The sequence below is a fragment of the Balaenoptera ricei genome, chromosome 8, assembly GCF_028023285.1.
Source record: "Balaenoptera ricei isolate mBalRic1 chromosome 8, mBalRic1.hap2, whole genome shotgun sequence".
Taxonomy (NCBI): Eukaryota; Metazoa; Chordata; class Mammalia; order Artiodactyla; family Balaenopteridae; genus Balaenoptera; species Balaenoptera ricei.
Genome location: NC_082646.1, coordinates 103,970,699 through 103,994,168, shown reverse-complemented (window position 1 = coordinate 103,994,168; position 23,470 = coordinate 103,970,699). Strand labels below are relative to the sequence as shown.

General features: G+C 49.3%; 1 protein-coding gene across 1 annotated transcript; it reads right to left on the bottom strand.

The window, feature by feature from the left end:
• Nucleotides 1-1,429: 1,429 nt before the first annotated feature.
• LOC132370023 (pepsin A-like) lies at nucleotides 1,430-10,357 on the bottom strand. The gene is made up of 9 exons (XM_059929744.1): nucleotides 10,160-10,357; nucleotides 9,569-9,728; nucleotides 7,497-7,614; nucleotides 6,913-7,031; nucleotides 6,014-6,213; nucleotides 4,337-4,453; nucleotides 3,050-3,194; nucleotides 2,858-2,956; nucleotides 1,430-1,757 (listed from the first exon to the last, which is right to left on the bottom strand). Exons 1-9 carry the CDS (start codon nucleotides 10,213-10,215, stop codon nucleotides 1,608-1,610), a joined length of 1,164 nt encoding a protein of 387 aa, XP_059785727.1. The 5' UTR covers nucleotides 10,216-10,357; the 3' UTR covers nucleotides 1,430-1,607.
• Nucleotides 10,358-23,470: the final 13,113 nt, after the last annotated feature.

Genomic DNA, 23,470 nt, shown 5'->3' with positions numbered 1-23,470 from the left:
TAGCAGGTCAAGAAAAAGGGAACAGCAAGCAAAGGGAACAGTGTGTGCAAAGGCCTGGAGGTGGGGAAGAACTTGGGTATTTGTGGAGGTGGGCGAAGGCCAGGGAGGTGGGAGCTCAGGGTAAGAGGGATTAAGGTGAGACAGGGAAGGTCCATGGGGACCAGAGCATGCAGGGCCTTGAAGCCACACCAAAGATATAATGTCTTATTCCAAGTGCAATTGCAGAGCATTAATGAAAGGTTTGAAGCAAAGGAGGGTTGTGATCGAATTTATGTTTTAAAAAGATTGCGCAGCTAGATAGGGTATAAGTGACATTGGGAAGATCTGGGGCATTGGGTAGGAAGAGCTCACCTCACCCTTCCTTGAGCCTAATATCTTGTATTTATGTGACAAATTACAAATTGGGGGATGATGTGACAAGAGTTCCTAAAGCCATCTTGTTCTGGGCACCCGGAAGTCAGTCCGCCTCAGCAGGGAGGCCCAGCTCCAGCGCTCAGGCCGGTATCTCCAGCGGACAGCCTGGAACCCAGCAGAAGCAGGCGCTATGGGAACTTTTCCAACGTGCACGCCGAGGAGCACAGGACTGGGATAGGTTCACCAGCAGAAGAGGAATGGGGATCAAGCTGAACTGAGTCAAAGTGAAACAGATCACTTTGCGGCAGGAGTTCTCAGAGCCTTTGATTGGGAACTGTGCCTTGTGAACCTCGAAGAAGGGCCTAGAATGTAGCCTATTCCGTACTTACTTTGAAACTTTTTCATTCAACATTTTGCTACCAAAACCCATTCTGAGAAATGCTGCTCTAGATATTTCCTGGCTGCCTTTCTAGGGTAGGTTTGCCAATGGCATGTCAGCTCCCTCTCTCAGCCTCTCCTTGGGGAATGGAAAACCATCCTCTTTCAATCACCAATGGGGAAACGGATCAGCTTGGTGTCCTGCACCCAGAGTACTGAGGGGCTCCCAAGGGTTAGTCTGCATCAACCAGCTCGCCACAGGACAGCCTGGTAGATTGTGGGGTGTCAGCTTCTCTCACCACTCTGGCCCATGTCTCACGGTCATTACCGCCCTGCCTGCCCTACTTAGGAAGTCACCAACAGCGGGCACCTCCCCTTAATCTTTTTCCTTTTCTCCTTATCTCTACTTGGCTTTGGGGAAAATAAGAAGTTACTCCCTCAACCAAGAACTCAGGTGCTCTCTTCTATGAGGAGGCAACGGGCCTGGCATTTCTGGTCCCCAACTCCTTATATGATGCTCCCAGCTGGCCCAGCCGAGGCCCATTCATCTTCCCGGCTCTGTTACAGAGAGTGTGCTGCCACTGGCACTGTGTTTGGTGCTGTCCAAATGCATGTGGTCAGTTCTGTCCCCCTGCCCTGGCATTCTGACCCCAGTGATGTAAAGGGGAACACTGACAAAGAGACGCAACCCCATAAAGCATTTTCCAGGAGGTTATGATGTATTCTACGTTATTGGTGTGACAGGGAACAGGGCCAAGATTCCACCTCCACAATCCCAGAGGAAGAACAATCAGGAGAATTATCTACATCGAAGAGCAAACAGGGACAGAAACTAGGGCGGGATCTTCCTGGGAAGTGGCCGGAAAGACTCGGGCTCAGGCCGCGGGAGCCAGGCCGACCTGGTTGTTGGCCCTGTCAAAGACGGTGTAGTACTGGCGGATGAAGACGTCACCCAGGATCCAGAGCTCTCCGGAGGCGGTGGGGATGTTCATGCCCTGGAATCCGCTGGAGCAGCTTCCCTGGCTCTGGAGGAAAGGAGAATAAAACTGGAGCTGGGACACAGACCCAGCAGTGACAGGCGCTGGGGCGTGAACATCCAGGGTCATGGGCCCCTGCCAGGCACGTGCAAGGAGGAGCTTCCTGGCTCGTGCCTGGGGACTTGGCTCTTCCTGGCCTGGGATCTGCCTGTAAGGGGCTTACTGCACTCTTGGTTTCCAGGGATTACCAGACATTATCCAGTGTTTCTGGCAGATGCATACGCCCTGACGTCAGCATCGCAGCTAAGGGCTTTAGGGAGAACTCAGCTGCCGGGAAGGACTTTGGAAGCCCTGGTGACGCAGCCTTTTCTCATTATTCTGATCCTGACCAGTGGCAAATGGGATCAGCTGTTAGTCCTTTTCATTCACTAAGTCACTGGGCCAGCAACCTTGGCTGTGTATTGAATCACCTGTGGAGCTTTGACCCCCCCTATGGCCCACCTCCCACCATGGCTCAGGCCCCACTCCCTCCTAATTAATCAGCATCCCTGGGGGAGGGGCCTGGGCCTCCCTACTTCTTGCTGAATAACATCTACCCACCGGGCAAAACTAGTTTTCCATCCGGCATTGTAATCGAAGGCAGAATTTTCCGGTGGCTCATCTGACTAAAGGTTTTTATTTGGTAGAGGCAATAGGAGCATCATAAGCCCTTACCCTATGGAAGCTGTGATTTCTATTTGCCCAACCCTTCGTAGCTTTGATGTGGCCAATCTCGCGTGATTACCCTAACCACACCCTGAGCGTGGGGAAAGCTCTAGCTTTTAGACGAGGAAACTGAGGCTAAGGAAGGTTGTAACTTGCTCAATATCTACGGGCTAGTAATTGAGACCCAGAGCTTGGACTCTGGTGTCCAACTAAAAATCCTCTTTTCACGTCATCAGCCCTTGCCTTGCTTTTTTCCCCCTGGGGGTGTTGCATCCCAATTCTCATTCATGCCTTTATTTTTGAAGTGTTCTTTTTCTCCAGAGGCTGTCCAGAGCAGATGTTAGCTCCAGCTTGTGGAAGTGCACTTGCCCTTGTGCCAAGGGGGAGTATGTGGCCACGTGCTCTGCGGGCACATCTAGGTGGAAGGCTCAGAGCCCCCTTACCTGCAGGATGTAGGCCGTGGGGGGAACAGGGTACTGGATGCCGTTGATTGTGAAGACGATGTCGGGCAGGCTGTTGATGCTGGAGCAGCTGATCGCCATCTGGAAAGAGTGAGGATTAGAAAGGCTTTCATCCCTCCTGTGTGGCAGATCCACCATCTGGGTCTAGAACAGGGCAGTCAGGGCTGGACTTACACTGCCATAGGAAGTCTCACTGGCTCCAATGTAGCTCTGGATGTTGGCAATGGCATTGGCTGGGCCGGACAGCAGAGAGGTACCGGTGTCAACGATGGCCTGGCAGCCATTGCTGCAAGCGATGGGCTTTCCACCCATGGTGATGCTGAGGATGAGATGCAAGTCAGGGTCCCCTGAGCCCCCAGGGGGTACATCTCCCAAGGAGGAACCAGGCGACCCTGGAGGGTCCCTCTTCCCCATCCTTTGGCCAATGCATAAAATTTCAGCTTCTCTCATTCACACACTCATTCATTCTATGCATTCATGTGTTCTACAAATATTTACTGAGTGCCTACTCTGTGTTAGGCACAGGAGATGCAAAGCCAGACAAGATGGGTGCACGGTTTCTGGCTGCAGGGAGCTTCCACTCTAGCTGGAAAGATAAGTTATGATCGAGGAGGAGCAGGGAACAGGAACACAAGCCGGGGTGAGGGTGGTGGTGTGGAGCAACCAGGGAAGGCTTCTCAGGGAAGCAGACGCCCAGAGGTTGCTAGGGAGGTGAGGAGTTGGAGGAGGACATCACAGGTAGAGGGGACAGAGGGTGGGGAGTGATGGAGACACTGGAGTGATGGCCAGGTAAGTCCAGCCCTGACTGCCCTGTTCTAGACCCAAGGGGAGCAGGGGCGGGAGTTCGAGGAACTGACGGGGTGTTAGCATGGCTGGGGCAGACGTAGGGTGACCAGTGTGTCCCACTTTGCCTAGGACTGTCTTGGTTTTAGTACTCAAAGACTGGCATCCCTGGAAACTGCTCACTCCTGGGCAAACCTGGGCAATGGGTCACCCTAGCAGGCCAGCTGGGGGCAGAACAGCCAGAGGATGAGGCTGCCTGGGGGCAGACAGGCTTTGAAGGGGAAAGTGGGAGGAAATGGTTTGAAACAACTTCTCTGCCGTTTTGCCCTGATCCTAGACCAAAAGTGACAGGCCCCCTAAATGCCAAGATGTATGACAGGGGGGGTCCTCCCCTCTCCCCAGGGATGCTGGTAGATTGTCCTGCCTCCTTGCTCAGAAGGGAAGTGGCTGTCTCATCCTTGCAGAGTGTCTGGGGGTTCCTGACAGCGCTCTTCCTCCTGTGACGTGCCCTTGTCAGGGTCTCTCTGGCTCGGCCAACCTCTGCCTTCTCCTCCTGGAGCACGTTTCCCTGTGCTGCCTGTTCCAGGGGGATCCTGGAATTCTTAGTTAACTATGAGTCTGTAAAGAAATGGGGTCTGGGGCCCATGCCAGGATATTGCCCATCCATGGTGACCTCACCTGTCCACGGTGATCTGCCAATAACCCTCAACAGAAATAGGCACCCAGTTCAGGGTTCCCTTGTAGTAAGAAGAATCGATGCCACCGAACTGCACCACGCTGCCGCTCTCATCATCTCTATGGAAAGTGGAGGGGAAAAGGCAGGAATTCATTTGTTCATTCACTCATTCAACTGAACATATAAGCTGTGGGCATTCTAAGAGCTCCTCTTGATCGGACTCTTGCCGGTGCCAGGAGCCACGCAGAGTGTGTGACCCACAGGGCTTCCTGTAATCCTTACACCAAGATCCATGCCATAGTCACTATTGTTATTATTATTTCTATTTTACAGTGAGGAAACTGAGGCTCAGAGAGGTGAGGCAATGTGCCCAAGGTCACACAGCCAGGGAGTCTCAAAACCAAGATTAGAACCCAGGTCTTTCTGGTTCTGAAGTGTTGTGTGGTTTCCACCAAATGCTCTCTCTCATTGCTGTGGGGACCTCAAGAGAAATGAATGAATGACAGTGTCTGCTCTTAAGGCCTTGACAGTGTAGTTCATGGTTTGCCAACGTCTGGAGGTGTTTTTGATTGTCATGATTGGGTGGGGGTCAGGGGAGCCCCTGGTGTCTAGTAGGTAGAGGCCGGGGAGGCTACCAGACATCCCAGGACAGCCCCCAACAGCAAGGAATCATCTGGTCCAAAAATGTCAATAGTGCTGAGATTGAGAAACTCTGTTCTAGTCGGCCCCATGTGAAATATCTAAGTGCCCATAAAAGCAGATTATGTTTAAGAGCTGAAACTTGAATATTAAGTGGCCAAGAGGAAAAAAGGATAAAAGGGCCCTCCTGCTGTAAACTGCAGGAGTTCTGGTTACTGGAATATTCATTGTCTAAATCTCTGCAGTTTTCGGTTAGATAGGGAAACAAATGTAGATGACAATAAGAAATTAATCACTGAAGAACTGGACACGGACAGAACGTGACCCCAACTCACCCAACCCCACCCTGTCTTCCCTGTAAACATCTGACAGCATCTGTGACACAATGAGATGATAGCAGAACAGTCAATAACTAAAGGGAAGCACATCGATGGTGACAAATCGCTTCAAAAGAGAAGGATGTGAATGTCAGAGGAAAGTTGAGTGTCTTGGGAAAGTCGAGGACACACCCTCAGATATTCTGGCATAAACTTCTACTCAGCCAAAATCAAGACTTTGTAATTCCTTTTTCTTAGAATTAACTCATAGTCACACCTGGAACCTAGATTTTGTTAACTAATGAAAGAAACTTGCTTTCATCATTTAAAAGTTTCACTGTTCAAGATGTAAGTCCCAATCAAATCTTCTTTTCATTTTTTGCTATGGACTTTTGGCCCCAATTTTAAGTGGAATCACTTTATTTTTTTTATTTTTATTTTTTTAAGTGGATTCACTTTAAATGGTGGTCTTCAGGAGAGCAAATGGCTAATGATATTTGACTTGTGTAAGGCAAGGTGACAAAGACTCTCGCTAGTAAAATAAGACGAATGAAGATGGTTCATCAGAGAGGAATTTGGCACCATTCTCTCCAAAGATATACCTTAGAGAGCCTTAGACATTGACCTTTCCAATCCCCGGCTTGCCAAGACTCTCTCCAGCCCACCCAGCCTTCGACAGCCCCCTGCTGGACCAGGTGACCGCAACTTCCTTGCCTAACTTACTTGCTCAGGTAGACGGAGAAGAGGTCTTGGGAAACCAGACCCTGGTTCCACATGTTGTCAAAAACAGGGGTGGCCCCGGAGGAGGAGATGCTGGGGTAGGCCAGACCCAGGATGCCATCGAAGGGAGCGTAGTACAGGAAGGAGCCGGGCTCTGTCTCACTCAGGCCAAAGATCTGGTTGGTGTCGGAGATGCCTCCAACCTGGGTGGGGAAACCAAGATGTTCATAATCAGCTTGTGCTGGCTGAGCACTGCGGGGTGCCAGCCCCGGGCCCAGAGCATCCCTGGTTCATTTCGTGTAGGACTTGGCTTCCGGGGCATCAGGCTGGAAGGAGAGGAGAGGGATTATCCCTGGGAACGCCTGTTATTCCACTGGAAGTAACAGTCGAGGCTGATCTCCAGATGGGCACCGTCTGCAACTTGGTGTGAGAATTTGCTGCGGAACAGATGGTCACCGTGTGTTTGTGTTTCTGAAGATCGGATGCAAAGCAGACCCCAGGCAAATCAGAGCCCTTGACCCCTGCTGTGCCCTGGAAAATGGGGGTGCTTGTGGAGATTTTGTGACTCGAGGGGGGCTGTGGGTTGGGGGGAGGAGGAAGAAGAGGAGGTGCTAAAAGAGAACTGAGGCATTTTCTCCCTTCTCGCTGCCCCCTCCATAGCATTCAACTTGGGTGACTCTGAGGTTGGCTTCTGGCTCCAGGCACCCACCCCCTTACCACTGCTGCTCCTCCGCTAGAAATGTCTGTGGTGTCTCTGCCACTTTCCGCATGCCCCAATCAGGTTACTTTTGGGATCACCGAGACCCGTATTGCTTGAATGACCTGGTTCTGGGGCGTGTGCGGTCCCTGGAAGCTGGCCCCAGGGCCGGGCAGGACGAGGTGGCTGGCCAGCGGGGGCTCACCTGGACTGTGTCGTATCCAAGGATGCCTGTCATGCTGCCGGTGCCATAGGCGACGGAGAGCGTCTTGCTGGTGCCCTGGAAGGTGGAGGACTCCTGAGGGTTGAAGCGGTGGTGGTTGCCTGTGAGGGCAAGAAGAGGCATTGTCAAACTTCAAAAGCTGAGCCAGAGTCATGGGCTGGGGGCGTCTTCCTGGGTGGGTGCCTTGGTTCTGGGCGGGGCTTTGGAGGAGAAAGCTAACTTATCTGGCTAACCATCTCACTGACTGAAGGCCCTCCTGAGGACCCCCCAGGTTAACGCCGAGTGGAGCAGGCCCACAGCTGCCCGTGGTGATGTGCAGCTTCACACTCTCTCTGCCATTGGACTGAAATTTCTGAGGGCTGGAACCACGTGTGATTCCCCCCTTCATCTCCCAGGGCACCTAAGCCTAGTGCTTGGCACATAGTAAGTGCTCAGTGAATGCCTGTTGAGTGGATCCCTGAGTGACTCCAGCAGGCTTGAAATCGGACCTATTTGAGGCCCCTGAGTGTTCAGGGCTCCTAGGTGACTTGGTGCTGGGGGCCCAGAGAGGGTAGGGGGGCACTCACTGCAGGCATAACTGGAGCAGTAGATGGAGGGCACCCACAGGTTGGAGGAGCCGGTGTCAAAGATGACGGTGAAGTCCTGGGCGGGGGTTCCGATGCCAATGGTGCCGAAGTACTCCATCTGCCAGGGTGGGGACGGCATAGCTCAGTGACTGGGGACCCCACAGCCTGGCCTCCCCGGGGACTGTCTCTGGGTCATCTCGGCCACCTCCCGCCTTTCCCTTCACTGCCTCCTTGCCTTTGTCTCTCTCTCCAGTGTATCCATCCTTTAAGGCCCAGCCTGGTCTCCCCTCCTCCTTGAAGTCTTCCCCTATTGCTCTCCTGTCACCCACTGACTCTTCTCTCCCAAGCCTCGTTAACACCCAATAATAATCTGCTGTCCCCTCTTGCCTTGAGTGTCTTAGTCTTGCCATCCTAGAGAATGTACACTCTCGGACAGGAGTGGAACCTTACAGCACCCAGCCGAGTAAATGCTTAAGCGCTTTTTCATTAAGTTGTTGAAGGGGAGATAAACAAGTCACCCACCTAAAGGTGGAGACCCCTTGAGATATCTTATTCCTAAATCTGGGTGCGTACAATGGGTTTCAAGAAAGGGTGTCCTCAGGCTTTTTATTCTTAGTGGCAGCAGTTTCTCCCTTGCTAACTCTGTCCCAGCCACGCTGATGTGGCTCTTCTTTGATGACCAGCTCATTCCCATCCCAGGGCCTTTGCACTTGCTATTCCTTGTGCTAGGAAAATGTTCATTCTAGATCTTCTCATCAATCCTTCTGTGCTCTAGTCAAATGTCACCTGCACCAATAGGCCCTCCCTGACTACTGTATTTAAATTCGCCCCTGCCCCATTCTTCTTCTTCCCCTTACTCTAATTAATTAATTTTTCTTGTGGCACTTGTCATTACCTGGAATTATCTTACATTCTTATTTGTTTGTCTCTTATTTGTCTTCCCCTCTAGAATATAAGCTCCAGGATCTTTGCTCAGTCACCATTGTTTCCCCAGCTCCTGGCAGAGAGCCTCTGACACAGGGTAGGCACTTCATAAATATTTGTTAAGTGAACAAAGGGGCTAACTTTATCAAGCTTTGAACAAGCTCTTACCAAGGGCCAGGCTCTGTGCTAAGCACTCCACAAACAAACAAAATAACCCCAAACCTACATTATTGCATGAATTACTTGAAACGAGCCTCTGATGGTAGATAGTAATGGTTCTGTCTTACAGACGAGGAAGCTGAGTCTCACTCAGAGAATTTAAATGACTTGCCCAAGGTCCCAAGGCTCGGGAGCTTTAGACCCTAGATTTGCTCCAGGTCTGGCAAATTTCACAGGCTAAGCTCTTAACGAGAGGCCGCGTTGCTTCCTAACCTTGGCCTTCACACAGGGGACACACTATCTACTGAAGGGATTTGCGTCCCAAACAGAAGAGTCAAAGTGATCTTCCTGAAATTCCCTAGTTAAAATGATGCGGTGGCAATTAGGATGGAGACCCTTATCCCAGACTCTGGTCTGGCTCCACCCACTGACCCCCGCAGACCTCGCTTTGAAAATGAACACGGGCTTCCTTTCCTCAAATACACTCTGCTCCCCAGTGTCACAGGGTCTAGTGCAAGTCGTCCCACTCTCTGGGACCCTCTCCTGTCCTCTTGGAACCCCCGCTGTCTCTTCATTGCTCCGGAGAGGTGCCCCTGCCCACCACCTGCAACACACTCAGTGTGTCACGTTCACTGCGTGGCCTCAGCCTGGTTGTACTCGTTATGCTTTGTGAGGCTCTCCTACTAGACTGGGGGCTCCCTGAGGCTCATTCACTGCTGCTTCTCTGGGCCCAGCACAGTGCCTGACACATAGAAGGGGCTCCATCCATGTAAGCACTGGATGAATGAATGAATGAATGAATGAGAACGACAACTCTGACTGTGAGTTTTCCTGCCCTCCTTGTGCCTCTGAGATCCAGGGAGCAGATCCCTGGGTTACTGCTGCCTGGGGGCTTGGAGCGCTGGCCCATCTTCCCAGACCCCTGGCACCCCCTTCTCTCCACTGGGCCAAGTCCTTGGAGCGGGCCCACTGCCTGCCCACGCACTCACATCTAGGTAGTTCTGAAGGGGCTCGTCGGACATCAAGGTGGTGGCCTCCGAGGGAAAGTACTTGCTGCCTATGTTGTATTGGTGATTCTGCAGAAAGTCCTTCAGCTTGCCATTCTCGATCAGGTTCTGCCTCAAGGACTTCTTTCTGGTGAGCGAGACCCTGTGGCGGAGCATTTGCAAACAGATGGTTTGGAGGAAGGAGAGTAATTAGCCAAGGGGCCTGCTCATGGGGTGCTGTGGAAGGCCTGGAAGGAAAAGAAAGCTGGCTCAAGAGCGGAAGAAGGAAGTCAGAGGGGAGGTGCTCCCATCTTGGGCACAGTAATGCAGAGAGGGTACGTGGTTGCCCAAAGTCACCCGGCCCAGTGCTGGAGCTGCGGACCCAGCCCGGGCTGGACTGAAGGGTCTGGGCTGTTAGCCACGTCTGCCGTGTTGTGTCCCCAAATGAGCAGAGAAAGGAGGCTTGGGACGGTTGAAGAGAGAGGAGGAAGGGAAGAGGAGAAATACAGGAGGAAAGAAAGGCAGTGGGAAGGGCAGCAAAGAGAAATAGCCCCTGGGAAGCTGCTCTTCGTGCAGCGCGTCCCCCAGACTCACTTGTAGGTGGTGCACTCGGAGAGCGCCATCAAGGAAAGAAGGAGCAGCCACTTCATGGTTCTTCCTGGCTCCCAAGACTCCAGAGAAGGGAAGATGGGAAGGGGTACAGCAGCAGGAAGGAGCCGCTCCTTATATACAGCCCAAGTCCTCAGGCATGGCCTTATCAGCCGCTAAACGTCACTCTTTACCCTCACCCCAAACAGAAAGTTTCCTGATAAGATTGTCCCTGCCCTGAGCCATGTTCTGGGAAGTTTCCAGTTGAGTAGCTTTCCACTGTAACCACATCCTGGGTTGGGATGGCCCTGCAGAAAGCAAGCGGCGAAGTGGCGGCTTATTTCTTAAATAATAGAATGCATCCAAACTTGACAAGTTGAATATTTTGACGAAATTGGTCCAAAGTGCACTTAACATTGAACAGATGTCAAAGGAGCTCCAGGCACCCTGATTTGTCCTGATGGGACAGACAGCTGGGATCCTCGGAGAGCAGCAGTCCTTTCAGTGATAGGCCGTGTCCCTGGAGCTGCTTTCCTCAAGCACATTCATAGGTCCGTAGTTTGGGACTCAGGACACATTTTCCCCATGGAAATGTCATTATATGGGGTTGCTGGATGTCTAACTAGCTTATGGGCCTTATTTTGCTCTTGCTTCTTGTGGCTGTTGGGCTGAGTCTTGGGAAAGTGGTGTGTACAGTACACAGGAAGGGAATGGAGTGGAAGAATGCTTCCTTTCCTGGAGGAAGCAAACTTGAAACAGGCCGAGTTCGTCTTTGGAATCTGTGCCCCTCACTTTCTGCGCCCCCTTTCTTCCTACTGCTCCTCTCCTACCCTCTCAGTTACTCAAAGCCTCCACCTTTGAGACCCCATCTGGGTCTGACTCCCAGGTGCTCCGTGCTTAAAACTTGGCTGAATCAGCTGCAGTGAGCAAAGCAATCTGGGAAAATTCATACTAGGGTGTGAATGACTTAGAAAAGTTCTCTCTCTCTTTTTTTTTTTTTTTTTTTGGCTGTGCCATGTGGCATGTGGGATCTTAGTTCCCTGACCAGGAATCGAACCCATCCCCCCTGCTTTCCAACCCAATGGATTCTTCCCTTTGTGGGGTTTATTCAGTGGACAAAGTGGAATGAGAACTTCTATTCAGGAATTGTGGCAGAGGGGGGTATGCAGGAGGGAGGTCGCCAGTAGGCGGCGAGACCTGTCTGCAGATTTTGTTCTGAGATCGTATTCCCTGGGCCACCCCTGGTTTTTCCAACATTGGGAGACACAGATTCTATAAAAGCTCCAAATTTCCCCCAGCGCTTCTGGATGAGTACAGAGGGGTGGGGAGTGTGGATGAAGTTTGTTTGGGACCAGTGGTGGTTAGTACAAAGCATATTGGCATTTCAAACTCACCCATTAAGACACCTTTGTGCCCCGAATGCGGATCCTTGACCCGCGTTTTCCATTTTCACATCTTTTGATGCCTGCTTTCTCTCTGCTCTCTTTTCCTCCCCCTCGAGCGTTTCTGCTTTGATCTACGCTATCACCTTTGGGCGGATCTCAGCCCTTCTGTGGAGGAGCTGGTGGTCCCGAAGATGCCTGCCTAGGTCCTGGGAGCAGCCGATGGAAAGCCTGGCTCAAGGGTCCCTCCTGGAGGGTGGAGGGAGGGGCACGTGCTGGGGGCTCTCCGGGGCCTTCAGAGGTGCCTGGTGTCTCACGCTGGGCATTGGGTACATGGGTGCTCATCGTGATTCTTTACACTTTATGTGTATGTTATGCATATATGAAATTGTTCATGACACTTTAAAAAACATAAGGGAGGATCTCCATACTTTCCAACTTAGACATGGAGGCAACTGAGGTTGGGTCGAGTAGGGTGAGTCAAGGAACCCTCAGGGTTGAGATGTGGGGCAGGAACCATGAAGAACATTATGTGTGTTTTATTCATCTTCCATCTCCCTCAGTGAGTTATATGGTGCGTCAAGTGTTCAACATAGTGTTTTAATTAATCCCATGTAAACTCGGCTTACTTAAGAGCAATTTGGGAACGTGCTCAGAGTAGGGCCATGATTTTGTAATTGGCGGTTTCTGCCGTTTGCCAGCCATTGCAGTAACTGACACAGAACAACACCGTTCACGTGTTTCTCTTCCCTGGCAGTGAGGGGAGACAGGGGAGCTCTGATTCACTGATCACTACTCTTAGCTCATTGTGGTAAGTGACGTTATTATCCCCATTTTACAGATGAGGAAACTGAGGGCCAGAGAAGTTATGCCACTTGCCTGAGGTGACATAGGTAAGAAGTGGTTGAATGGGGGCTTGAATCCGGGTCTCTGTCACTCCCTGTGCCTGCTCCCTTATGTACCCACGGACTGAGGTGTTTTGGAGGCTGTGGAAGAATCTCAGGAAGAGCCCTGGCTCCAGGTTCTGGGTTTGAATCCCAGCACTGCCTCTGAATAGCTGCAAGACCCGGGGCTGGTGATCCAGTCTCTGAGAGACTCAGTTTTCTCATCAGTAGAAGGGAGATAAATAGTACCATCAATTCCATGGAATTGTTGTGAGGATTAAACACAGAGCGCTCACCAGCCATACACATACAGCGGCTAAAATGAAAAGTACTGATGAGGATGCTGAACAAGTAGAACTTTTCTCTACTGCAGGTGGGAAGGCGAGGTGGTACGGCCACTTTGGAGAACAGTTCAGCAGTTTCTTTTATTTTAATTTTTTTTATTTTTTAAATGTTTCATTTATTTATTTTTAAAATTATTTATTTATTTTCTTTTTAGCAGTTTCTTATAAAGTCAACATGTACCTACCATTTGGCCCAGAAACTCCCCCTCCTTGGTATTTACTGAAAAGAAATGAAAAACATATGTCCCCACAAAGACCTGGACCCAAATGTTTATAACAGCTTTTTTCGTAATTGCCCCAAACTGGAAACAACTTGATGACCTTCAGCTGGTCCCTGGATAAGTGAACAGTGTATGGCCAACGATGGAGGACCATCAGCCATAGAAACAGATGAACTACGGGATGAATCTCATGGGCGTTAGGCTGAGTGAAAGAGGCCAGACGCAAAGGCTACATGTGTAGGATTCTATTTATATGCCATTCTGGAAAAGGCAAAATAATGGGAACAGAAAACAGGTCAGTGGTTTCTAGGGGCTGGGGTCAGAGTAGGAGACTGACTACAAGGGGGGGTTGGGGGAACTTTGTGGGGGGATAAAAATAGTCTATCTCTAGATTGAACACCTGAAGAGGTAAATTTCACTCGGTGGCAATAGCCCAGACACATCTGACTTTACAGCAGGTGAAGTGCTCAGCCACTGATGGCCACACAGTAGGAGCGAAGGCAGAATTGTATACTAGGCTCTGCCCAAGGCTGTGGAGGCCTTGGAGGGGACACATTGGGTTCATTTCAAGTAAAATGATGTAATCGACTAAAGAAAACAAAAAAGAAAAGAACAACCAGTCATCATCCCTGCTTCCCTTTTGGTCCTTTGAACCATGAGTAAAATCTGTCCACACTCCGTGTCTGATGGCAGGGGTGACAAGGTTGGCAGGCTGAGGCGAAGCTCCAAGGAGCTGGGTGGGGACTGTGAACGTTTCTCAGACCCCTGGGTGCTGGGCCATCCAGATGGGCTCTTTCATTCTATCCTAGGGGTAAGGGTGGGGGGACCAGAGTGCATCTAGGAGGGATGCTCCCCTGGGCATCCTGGAGCTGGCTTGCCGTGCTTGGGGCCCAAGATTAGGCATCAGTTTGCGGGGAACTGCTTGTCTGTGGGACCCACATGGGAATTTTGGATAGAGGAGAAATACATTTGGGAAGCAGACTCCCAAGGAGACTCCTCAGGCGGTAACCTGCAGGACACACGCACACGTTCATTCAACACGTGTTTATTTTGTACCTGCTCTGTTCTGGGTACGCATGTGCTAGTTGCTGGGGGTGCATCCACGAGGAAGATGGAACTAGGCCATGCCTTCGAGGAGTTTGTGGTCAGGTCAGGAGAGGACAGAGGGGGAGGCCCCTTTCCTTTCCACCTGGAGAGGCCTTTGGATCACACTAATGGGAAGCCCTAATGGGACTGGTGAAGATACTGAAGTTTGGGGAAAACTTCATAAGCGGGAGGCTGACACGCTTGATGTCACCAATTCCCAATATATGGCAGACTCTATGATGGCTCCCAATTATCCTCGCCTCCTGGTATTCATGCCTCTTGTAATTCCCTCCCCTTGAACGTATGCAAGACCTGTGACTTGCTTCTCATCAATAAGATATGGCAAAGCACATGGGGTGTCACTTTTGTGATTACATTATGTGAGATTGTTACTTGGGTCTTGCCAGCAGACTCTTTGTGTAGACTTTCTCCCTTGCTGGCTCTGAATAAGCAAGCTGCCCCATGAGGAGACCCACATGGCAAGGAACGGAGGGTGACCTCCAGCCTCCAGCCAGCAAGGAACTGACGGCCCCAGTCTGACAACCCCCAAGAAACTGAATCCTGCCAATGACCCTGTGAGCCTGGAAGATGACCTTCTCCATTCGAGCTTCAGATGAGACCACATCCCTGGCCAACACCTTGACTGCAGCCTTATCAGAGGCCCTGAAACAGAGGACCCAGCCAAACAAGGCCTGGATTCCTGACTCACAAAGACGCTGAGATAATAAATATGAGTTGGATTCCTGACCCACAAAAACGCTGAGATAATAAATGTGAGGTGTTTTAAGTTGCTAAGTTTGTGTTAATTTGTCACCAGCAATGGAAAGCTAATACAGGGCTAGAAACCTCCTAGAAAACTCCACAAAGATCCACCTGGCTGCCTCACGCTTTTCTCCATTTGGGGGCCATTTCAGTGTTCTGCAAGGTGGTTTTCTGCTCAGGCAATACAAGTGACCTGAGAAGGAGGGAGTTGACATCATTGGTCTGCTTATCTGCAAACCCCCATCCATACAACCAGGACTGCATTTCTGTGGCTCTTCATGCTTTTCTGAGTGCTTTGAGATACATGATCTTTTGAAAACGTATTATTCCTGCATTATCCCCATTGACACAGTTCAGAAGAGTTAAGTGATCAGTGCAGGTTCACATAACTAAGTAGTGACACAGGCAGGACTAGAACCCGGCTCTTAGAAGGCTCTGGTGTTGGGAGGCTCTTGTCCTGGGCCGGGCTCTGTAGCCACACACATCCACCTGGTTTCTGTCTATTGGTTAGAGTGTACAATGGACATTCCGTGATGGCTGCTGCCCGTCATACCCCAGGGCCACTCAGAGAAGCCATCCTATCCAGTCCCCAGAGGAACCCTTGGGAGGGAAGGTGGAATCCTGACTCTAGGACTGAGCATTCTTCATGAAGTCTGATGTCAGCCAGGGCTGATCCGTGACTGCCAGCAGGGAAACCACATAATCTCATTGTGCCAGACTGGCTTGGCAGAAAGATTAGATAGCAACATTTACTTTGCCATTAGCCTTACCTGGCACTTGGCTTTGAGGGGGCCTTGGGAACTGCACTGCTAATGCATAGTACCCCCTGCCAAGGGCACAGGTGTTCAGAAATGTTCCGTGAACATATCAAATCAAGCAATGGAAGGAAATCTAAAGAAGTGAATCATGGCAAGGCTGGGATGGAACATTAAGCACGATAAGTGTTACTGAGCTGGTCTGAGAGGCCTTGGGATGGCTGGTCCCCTGGGAGCTTTCAATCAGGGTCTCACCCCAGGCACGTGGTCATCCAACAATACAGAGAACATTTTTCCACTCCCCAGTCCCAGATCTGTGGAGTTTCTCCAGGTTTTAAAAATTAAAATTTTAAGAACATTTTTGGGCCCAGTTATTGCAAATAATGTATGTTCATTGCAGATACTTATAGGTTAATAAATATTTTTAAATAACTCAACTCCACTACCCAGAGCTATCCACCATTAATGTTGTAAATGAATATATTTACTTACTTACAAAAATGAGGCCATACGATACCGTATACATTGTTTTACAACCTGATATTTATTTATTTATATTCCAGTTTTATTGAGATGTAATTGACATACAGCCCTGTGTAAGTGTAAGGTGTACAGCATCATGATCTGACTTACAAACATCATGAAATGACGACCACCATAAGTTTAATGAACATCCATCTTCTCATATAGATAGAAAATTCAAGAAATAGAAAAAATTTTTTTCTTGTGATGAGAACTCTTGGGATTTACTCTCTTAACAGCTTTTATATATAACATACAGCAGTGCTAATTAAATTTATCAAGTTGTACATTACATCCTTAGTACTTATTTATCTTATACTGGAAGTTTGTGCCTTTTGAGGGCCTTCATCCAAGTCTCCCTTCCCCTAATTCCACCTCTGGTAACCACAAATCTGCTCTCTTTTTCTATGAGTTTGTTTCTTTGTTTTTGAAGTATAATTGATCTACAGCACTATGTTATTTCCTGTTACACATGGTGCTTTGGTATTTCTATACGTTTCAAAATGATCGGCACAATAAGTCTGGTTACAATATGTCACCATACAAATATATTATATAATTATTGACTGTATTTCCCACACTGTACATTTCACACCTGTGACTCATTTATTTTGTAACTGGAAGTTTGTACCTCTTAATCTCTTTCACCTATATCTTTCCTTCTCCCACCCTGCTCCTGTCTGGTGACTACCTGTTTGTCCTCTGTATCTATGACTCTACTTCTGTTTTGTTATGTTTGTTCAGTTGTTTCATTTTTTAGATTCCACATATAAATGAAATCATACAATATTTGTCTTTCTCTGTTTCACTTATTTCACTAAGCATAATACCCTCTAGGTCTGTCCATGTTGTTGCAAATGGCAAGATTTCCTTCTTTTTTATAGTGGAGTAATATTCCATTGTATATGTGTGTGTGTATATATATATATATTGCAAATATATCTATGTCACGTCTTTTTTATCCATTCATCTATTGATGGGCCCTTAGGTTGCTTCCATATCTTGATTATTGTAAATAATGCTGAAGTGAATATAGGGGTGCATATATTTGCTAATTTCTTAAGTTCAAATGCATTTTAACAACGATGCATTTTACTCCCCACCACATGTCTACTGTTTTTGACATCATATTTTACATCTTTTTGTTTTGTGTATCCCTTAATTACTTATTGCAGCTATAGATGATTTTATTACTTTTGTCTTTTAACCTTTCTACTCGTTTTAAATGTGATTGATTTACTACCTTTACTGTATAATTGCCTTTACCAATGAGATTTTTCCTTGTGTAATTTTCATGTTTCTAGTTGTGGCCTTTTCTTTTTTGCTTAGAGAAGTCCCTTTAACATTTCTTGTAAAGCTGGTTTGGTGGTGCTGAACTCTCTTAGCTCTTGCTTGTCTGTAAAACTTTTGATCTCTCCATCAAATCTGAATGAAAGCCTTGACAAGTAGAATATTCTTGGTTGTAGGTTTTCCCCTTTCATCACTTTAAATATATCATACCACTCCCTTCTGCCTCAGAGTTTCTGCTGAAATGTCAGTTGATAGCCTTATGGGAGTTCCCTTGTATGTTAAGTTGCTGCTTTTCCTTTGCTGCTTTTAATATTCTCTCTTTATCTTCAATCTTTGCCATTTTAATTACAGTGTGTATTGGTGTGGTCCTCTTTGGGTTGATTCTGTTTGGGACTCTCTGTGCTTCCTGGACTTGGACGACTGTTTCCTTTGCCAGGTTAAGGAAGTTTTCAGCTATTATGCCTTTTTTTTTTTTTTTTTTGAATTTGTTTTGTTTTTTTGTCTGTGTTGGGTCTTTGGCGCTGTGCGCAGGCTTCCTCTAGTCGCAGCAAGCGGGGGCTACTCTTCGTTGTGGTGTGTGGGCTTCTCATTGCGGTGGCTTCTCTTGTTGCGGAGCATGGGCTCTAGGCGCACAGGCTTCAGTAGTTGCAGCACACAGGCTCAGTAGTTCCAGCATGTGGGCCCTAGAGTGCGCAGGCTTCAGTAGTTGTGGTGTATGGGCTCAGTCGTCATGGCACGCGGGCTCTAGGGCATGCAGGCTTCAGTAGCTGTGGTGCGTGGGCTCAGTAGTTGTGGCACACAGGCTTAGTTGCTCTGCGGCTTGTGGGATCTTCCAGAACCAGGCATCAAACCAGTGTCCTCTGCATTGGCAGGCAGATTATTGACCACTACCCACCAGGTAAGTCCCTATTATGTCTTTAAATATGTTCTCTGTCCCTTTCTCTCTCTCTTCTCCTTCTGGGACCCCTATAATGGGAATATTAGTGTGCTTGATATTGTCCCTTGAACTCTCCTTATTTATTTATTTATTTAAAAATTTTTATTTTATTTTATTTATTTATTTATTTATTTATTTTTGGCTGTGTTGGGTCTTTGTTGCTGCGTGTGGGCTTTCTCTAGTTGCGGCGAGCAGGGGCTACTCTTGTTGCAGTGTGTGGGCTTCTCACTGCGGTGGCTTCTCTTGTTGCGGAGCACGGGCTCTAGGTGCGCGGGCTTAGTTGCTCCGCGGCATGTGGGATCTTCCCGGACCAGGGTTTGAACCCGTGTCCCCTGCATTGGCAGGTGGATTCTTAACAACTGCACCACCAGGGAAGTCCCTCCTCATTTCTTTTCATTCTTTTTTCTGTTAAGCTTCAGTGATTTCCACTACTCTGTCTTCCAGCTCACTGATCTGCTCCTCTGTATCATTTACTCTACTGTTGATTCCTTCTCATGTAGTTTCATTTCAGTTATTGAATTCTTCATCTCTGTTTGGTTCTTCTTTATATTTTCTAACTCTTTGTTACACACGTCTAACTTCTCAGTCTGTTCATCCAATCTTCTCTCAGTTTCTTTGATTATCATTATGATCATTACTTTGAACTCTTTATTGGGTAGGTTGCCTATCTCCTCTTCACTTAGTTCTTCTTCTGGGGCTTTATCTTGTTCCTTCATTTGGAATGTATTCTTCTGTCTCTTCATTTGGCCTAATTTGCTATTTTTATTTCTATGTATTTGGTAGGTTGGTGACATTTTCCAACTTTGGAGAAGTGGCCCTCTGTAGAAGACGTCCTATGTGTCCCAGCAGTGCACTGCCCTACAGTCCCAGAGTTATATGCTCTAGGGGTGTCCTCTATTTGGGCTGTGTGGGTCCTTCTGTTGTGGTGAGCTGACTACTGTGGGTGGTCTGGTAGGTGTGGATGGCCCCCGGTCTAGTTGGTTGCCTGGCCCTGCCTTGTGCAGAGACTGCTGGCCCCTGGTAGGCGGGGCTAGGTCACAAGGCTGCTGGCTGCAGTGCCCTGGAGGTCCCAGGGCTAGTGCTCGCCTGCTGGTGGTCAGAGCCATGTTCCTGGGTCTCTGGTGGCAGGGGCCTGGGGGTCCCAGAGATGATATCAGCCTGCTGGTGGGTGGGGCTGGATCCTGGGGCAGCTGGTTGAAGGACCCAAGGTGTCCCAGAGCTGGTGGGCAGGGTCAAGGCCCAGGGGATCCTAGGGCTGGTACCCACCCACTGGTAGGTGAGGCTGGGGCCTGGGGCTAATGCCAGCCCAGTGGTGGGTGAAGCTGTGTCTTGGAGTCTCTGCCTACAAGGTCAGGGGGTTCCAGGGCTGGCGTCAGCCTGCTGGTGGGTGGAGCTGAGGCCCAGGGGGTCCAGGGGCTAATGCTGCCTCACTGGTGGGCAAAGCTGGGTCCCGGGGTCTCTGGCTACAGGGCCCTGGCGGTCCTGGGGCTAGTGCTAGCATACTGGTGTGCGGGGCCGGGTCCCGGACCCTCTGGTGGACAGGGCTGTGTCCCAGGGTGGCTGTAGGCTCAGAGGGTCTCAAGGCAGCATGCCTGCTGGTGGGTGGGGCTGTGTCTCCAACTGGCTAGTGCAACCTGATTTTAAAAGAAAAACTAAGTGTTCATGTATTTTCCAAGTGATTTCTTAAAAGTTTACATCATCATGTTTTAAACTTAAAATATAATATGCACACAGAACAATGCATGTCATAGGGAATAGCTTGATGAATTTTCACAAATATATCCATGTAACTGCTATCCAGATCAAGAAACAGAATGTTACAAGTACCCCCAAAGCTCCCCCAGGCTCCCTTCCAGTTACAAACCCAGCCTCCAGAACCAAGTGTAATCACTGCTCTAACTTCAAACAGCAAAGATTACTTTGGCCTATTTTTGTACTTTAGATAAGCGGCACCATGTAGCAAGCATGTTTGTGTGTCCAGCTTCTTTGCTCAAAATTATGTTTGTGGGATTCACACCAGTATTGTGTATAGGTACAGATCGGTTACTTTCATTGCTGTATATATTTTTCCATTGTGTAAATATACATTATATTTATCTCTTCTCTGGTTGATGGGCATTTGGGTAGCTTCCAGTGTGGAGTTCTTAGGAACAGTGCTGCTATGAACATTCTAGTACATGCCTTTTGGTGAACATATGCATGCATTTCTGTTGCGTATAGACCCAGGAGTGGAACTGTTGGAGCACAGGGTAGGCAGATGTTTAGCTTTAGCAGAAACTGCTAAACAGTTTTCCGAAGTTCTATCATTTTGTACTCCCACCAGCAGCATGTGAAAGTTCCACTTGCTCCACATCCTCATCAATACTTGGTACGTTGGTCTTTTAATTTTAGCTGTTCTAGTGGGTATAAGGAGGTATCGTCTTGTAGTTTTGATTTGCATTTCCTGATGAATAGTAATGTTGAGCACCTTGTCATGTGCTTATCGGCTCTTTGTATGTCTTCTTTTAGGAAGTATCTGCTCAAGTCTTTTGCCCATTAAAAAAAATTAGGGTGTTTGTCTTTTATTACAATTTGTAGGAGTTTTACAACAGAAATTTAATTTGTTAGGAGCAAAATATCTTTTCCTAAAACATTATGTGCACGTGATGCCATTATAGAAAAAGGAGGACAGCTGAGTTGCTCAGGCAGCAGAGGGGATGAAGACCCACCAGCCCCACAAGACGTCTCTAGGGAACCCTTGGGAATCAAAGGAACACAGTTTGAAAACCCCAGCGCAGTCCATCTCCCTGGGGCAGGTGGAACAAAGCCCCTTCCACCCAGACAAGTCACCGGGACAAGGAGGCAGATGAGAGCCAGTGGCAGTAAGGCATAGGTGCCCGGGAGCACGATAATGGCTGACATCTATAAAGGCACCTGTGTGATGTGAATTAAGTCTCATTTCAACAACGCTAGGAAGTAGGTACTCCGGTTTTAATGATGGGGTCCAGAGAGGTTCAGTAACTTGTTAAAGGGTTACACAGCTGGCAGGGGGCAGAGCTGGGGTTCAAACCCAGGCTGTCTGGTTCCTGAGTCCACACTTGTGCCTCTTTTGCTGCCTCTTAGAATGTGGTGTCCCAGGAAGACACACACACACACACACGCACACACACACACACACACACACGCCCAGTTTCAGAGCTCCCAAAGCCCATCCCTGGGGTCCAGCCTTGAGCAAATGGAGTTGTTGACCGTGGATAAGGCGACATACAGGTAGTGAGCTCTGCTCCATGAGAGGTATGTAAGCAGAGGCCTAGACGCCATGTAGCAGCTGGTGCAGAATAGATATTCCATACAGATTAAGTGAATGAATGAATGAATGCGTTTCCCCCTGGGGACAGCAGGAGCCTGCTCGCCTTCAGGGACAAGGACCATGGGGAGTGAGAACCATCCTGGGCTTTGATAACCCCAACTCTGTGGGTCCTTGACTAGGGGGGCACGGGGCACTGTGGTCCAAGCTCTTGAGGACAGGCAGGAAGCAGAGAGGAGGCAGTAGTTCCTGGGGCAGGAATATACCCACGCAGAGTCCAGGGAAGGGAAAGGCATAGCCAGAGCCTCAACCCCAACCTCCCACGACCAGGCTGGTCGGCCTTCAGAAAGGGTTCTGACACTTGCTTTGGGTAAAATGCAAGAGAAGGCATTGGGGGAGGCAGAAATTTGAAACTGGGCCGAGCAAGGGTTAACTGGAAGCAGACAAGGAAATGTCTGGAACCTGGGAGTGGGCTGGCGGGGGATGGAGTTATTAACCAGGGTACGGAAAATTCCTGAGAACTGGAGCGTAACCAAGGAATTGGCTTGAAGTCCCACAGCAGGGACAAAGGGATTCTCAGAAGGCCCCCGCTGCCCCTCGCAGCCCCTCACTCCTCCTCATTGTGCCTCCTCTGAGCTGGACCTGCCCAGGGCTGCAGCACGAACCTACTGGAGATGGTGGCCTGGGTGAACCCCACTTGGGGACAGAGGTCAAGGTTCGTCCTGCTGATAATGGGTCTCACCCCACCGGCCCCCATCTCCTTTGTTCTCCATATCTCTAACGCCACATTACTCCCTGGTGAGCACAGCTCTGGACCCGATCCTCTATGCATTTTCTGATCCAATCTGATTTGATGGAGGCCCTGTTCTTTCTCGCGATGACCTGTGTCCTGGCTTCTGACTGGTATCTTTATCATGTTTGGTTACAGCGGAGGGAGCTGGGTGTGACGGGGTGGGTATTTAATGCGTTCCTGCTCCAGATGGACAAAGCCACTCTTAAAGCAGCCGGGGGACCCAGCCCTCCCTGCCCAAAGGGCCTGCGGCAGCAGCAGCTTCAGGCGACTTCATGCCTTGGCTGATTTGGGGGATGAGGCCGCAGTCAAAGTGGAAGGCTTTGCCATCTTCTCATGCCCTCCTGCCTGCCTTGCACCACCCACCGTGGCTGGGTTCCTGAGCACCCAGACCCCTCATGATTCCTTTGCCTTGTTCATCTCTTCATTCATTCATTCATTCCACATGCGAGGCAGTAAGCTCAATAGAGCTGAATCAGCTGTGAATTTTGCTCTTAATGGGTTCACATCTGAATGGGAGGAATAAGACCCATTTAAAAATCATTGTAAGACAGAAAATGACAGTAATAGTTAACTAGAGCAGGATACTGAAAAGAGACAAAGTGCTATGGGTCATTTAGAAAAAGGAGCTCACTTCCAGGGTGCATCCAGGAGGCTGCCATGGAGGAGGAGGCATTTGATCTATCTTAATAATGTTTGGATTGGAAGTTAAAATCCCCCAGGGGGAATCACATTTTCACGGGGATCTGGACTTGGCACACGTTGGGCTAATGGTTGAGCATCAAACACCCCAGCTGACCCTGTGGAATGAGCTTTGGACCGCTAGGAAACGTAGAGGAGGGTTCCGAGCCTGGCAGGAGGCTCCGAAATCACATTGCTGGTGTACAAGCAACAGCAGCCTCGCAAGTTTTCGCAGCAGGAGGCGGACCTGTGTTATGGGGAGTGGAGCCCTAGGCCTGCCTCCTCTGGCCCCTTTGACCCAGGCCACGGCCCCCATGGTTGGCTCAGGTAAGGCTGTAGGCAGACCTCTACCAATGGGTCATACGGGCAGGGGTGGT

What these genes read in the sequence shown, in the direction of transcription:
- LOC132370023 (XM_059929744.1), bottom strand. Translation starts at nt 10,215, where the DNA reads ATGAAGTGGCTGCTCCTTCTTTCCTTGATGGCGCTCTCCGAGTGCACC. An exon ending in TTCTCCGTCTACCTGAGCAA is followed by an intron (nt 4,454 to 6,013) that starts GTAAGTTAGGCA and finishes CACTTTCCATAG; the next exon opens with AGATGATGAGAGCGGCAGCG. An exon ending in CCACGGCCTACATCCTGCAG is followed by an intron (nt 1,758 to 2,857) that starts GTAAGGGGGCTC and finishes CCTTTCCTCCAG; the next exon opens with AGCCAGGGAAGCTGCTCCAG.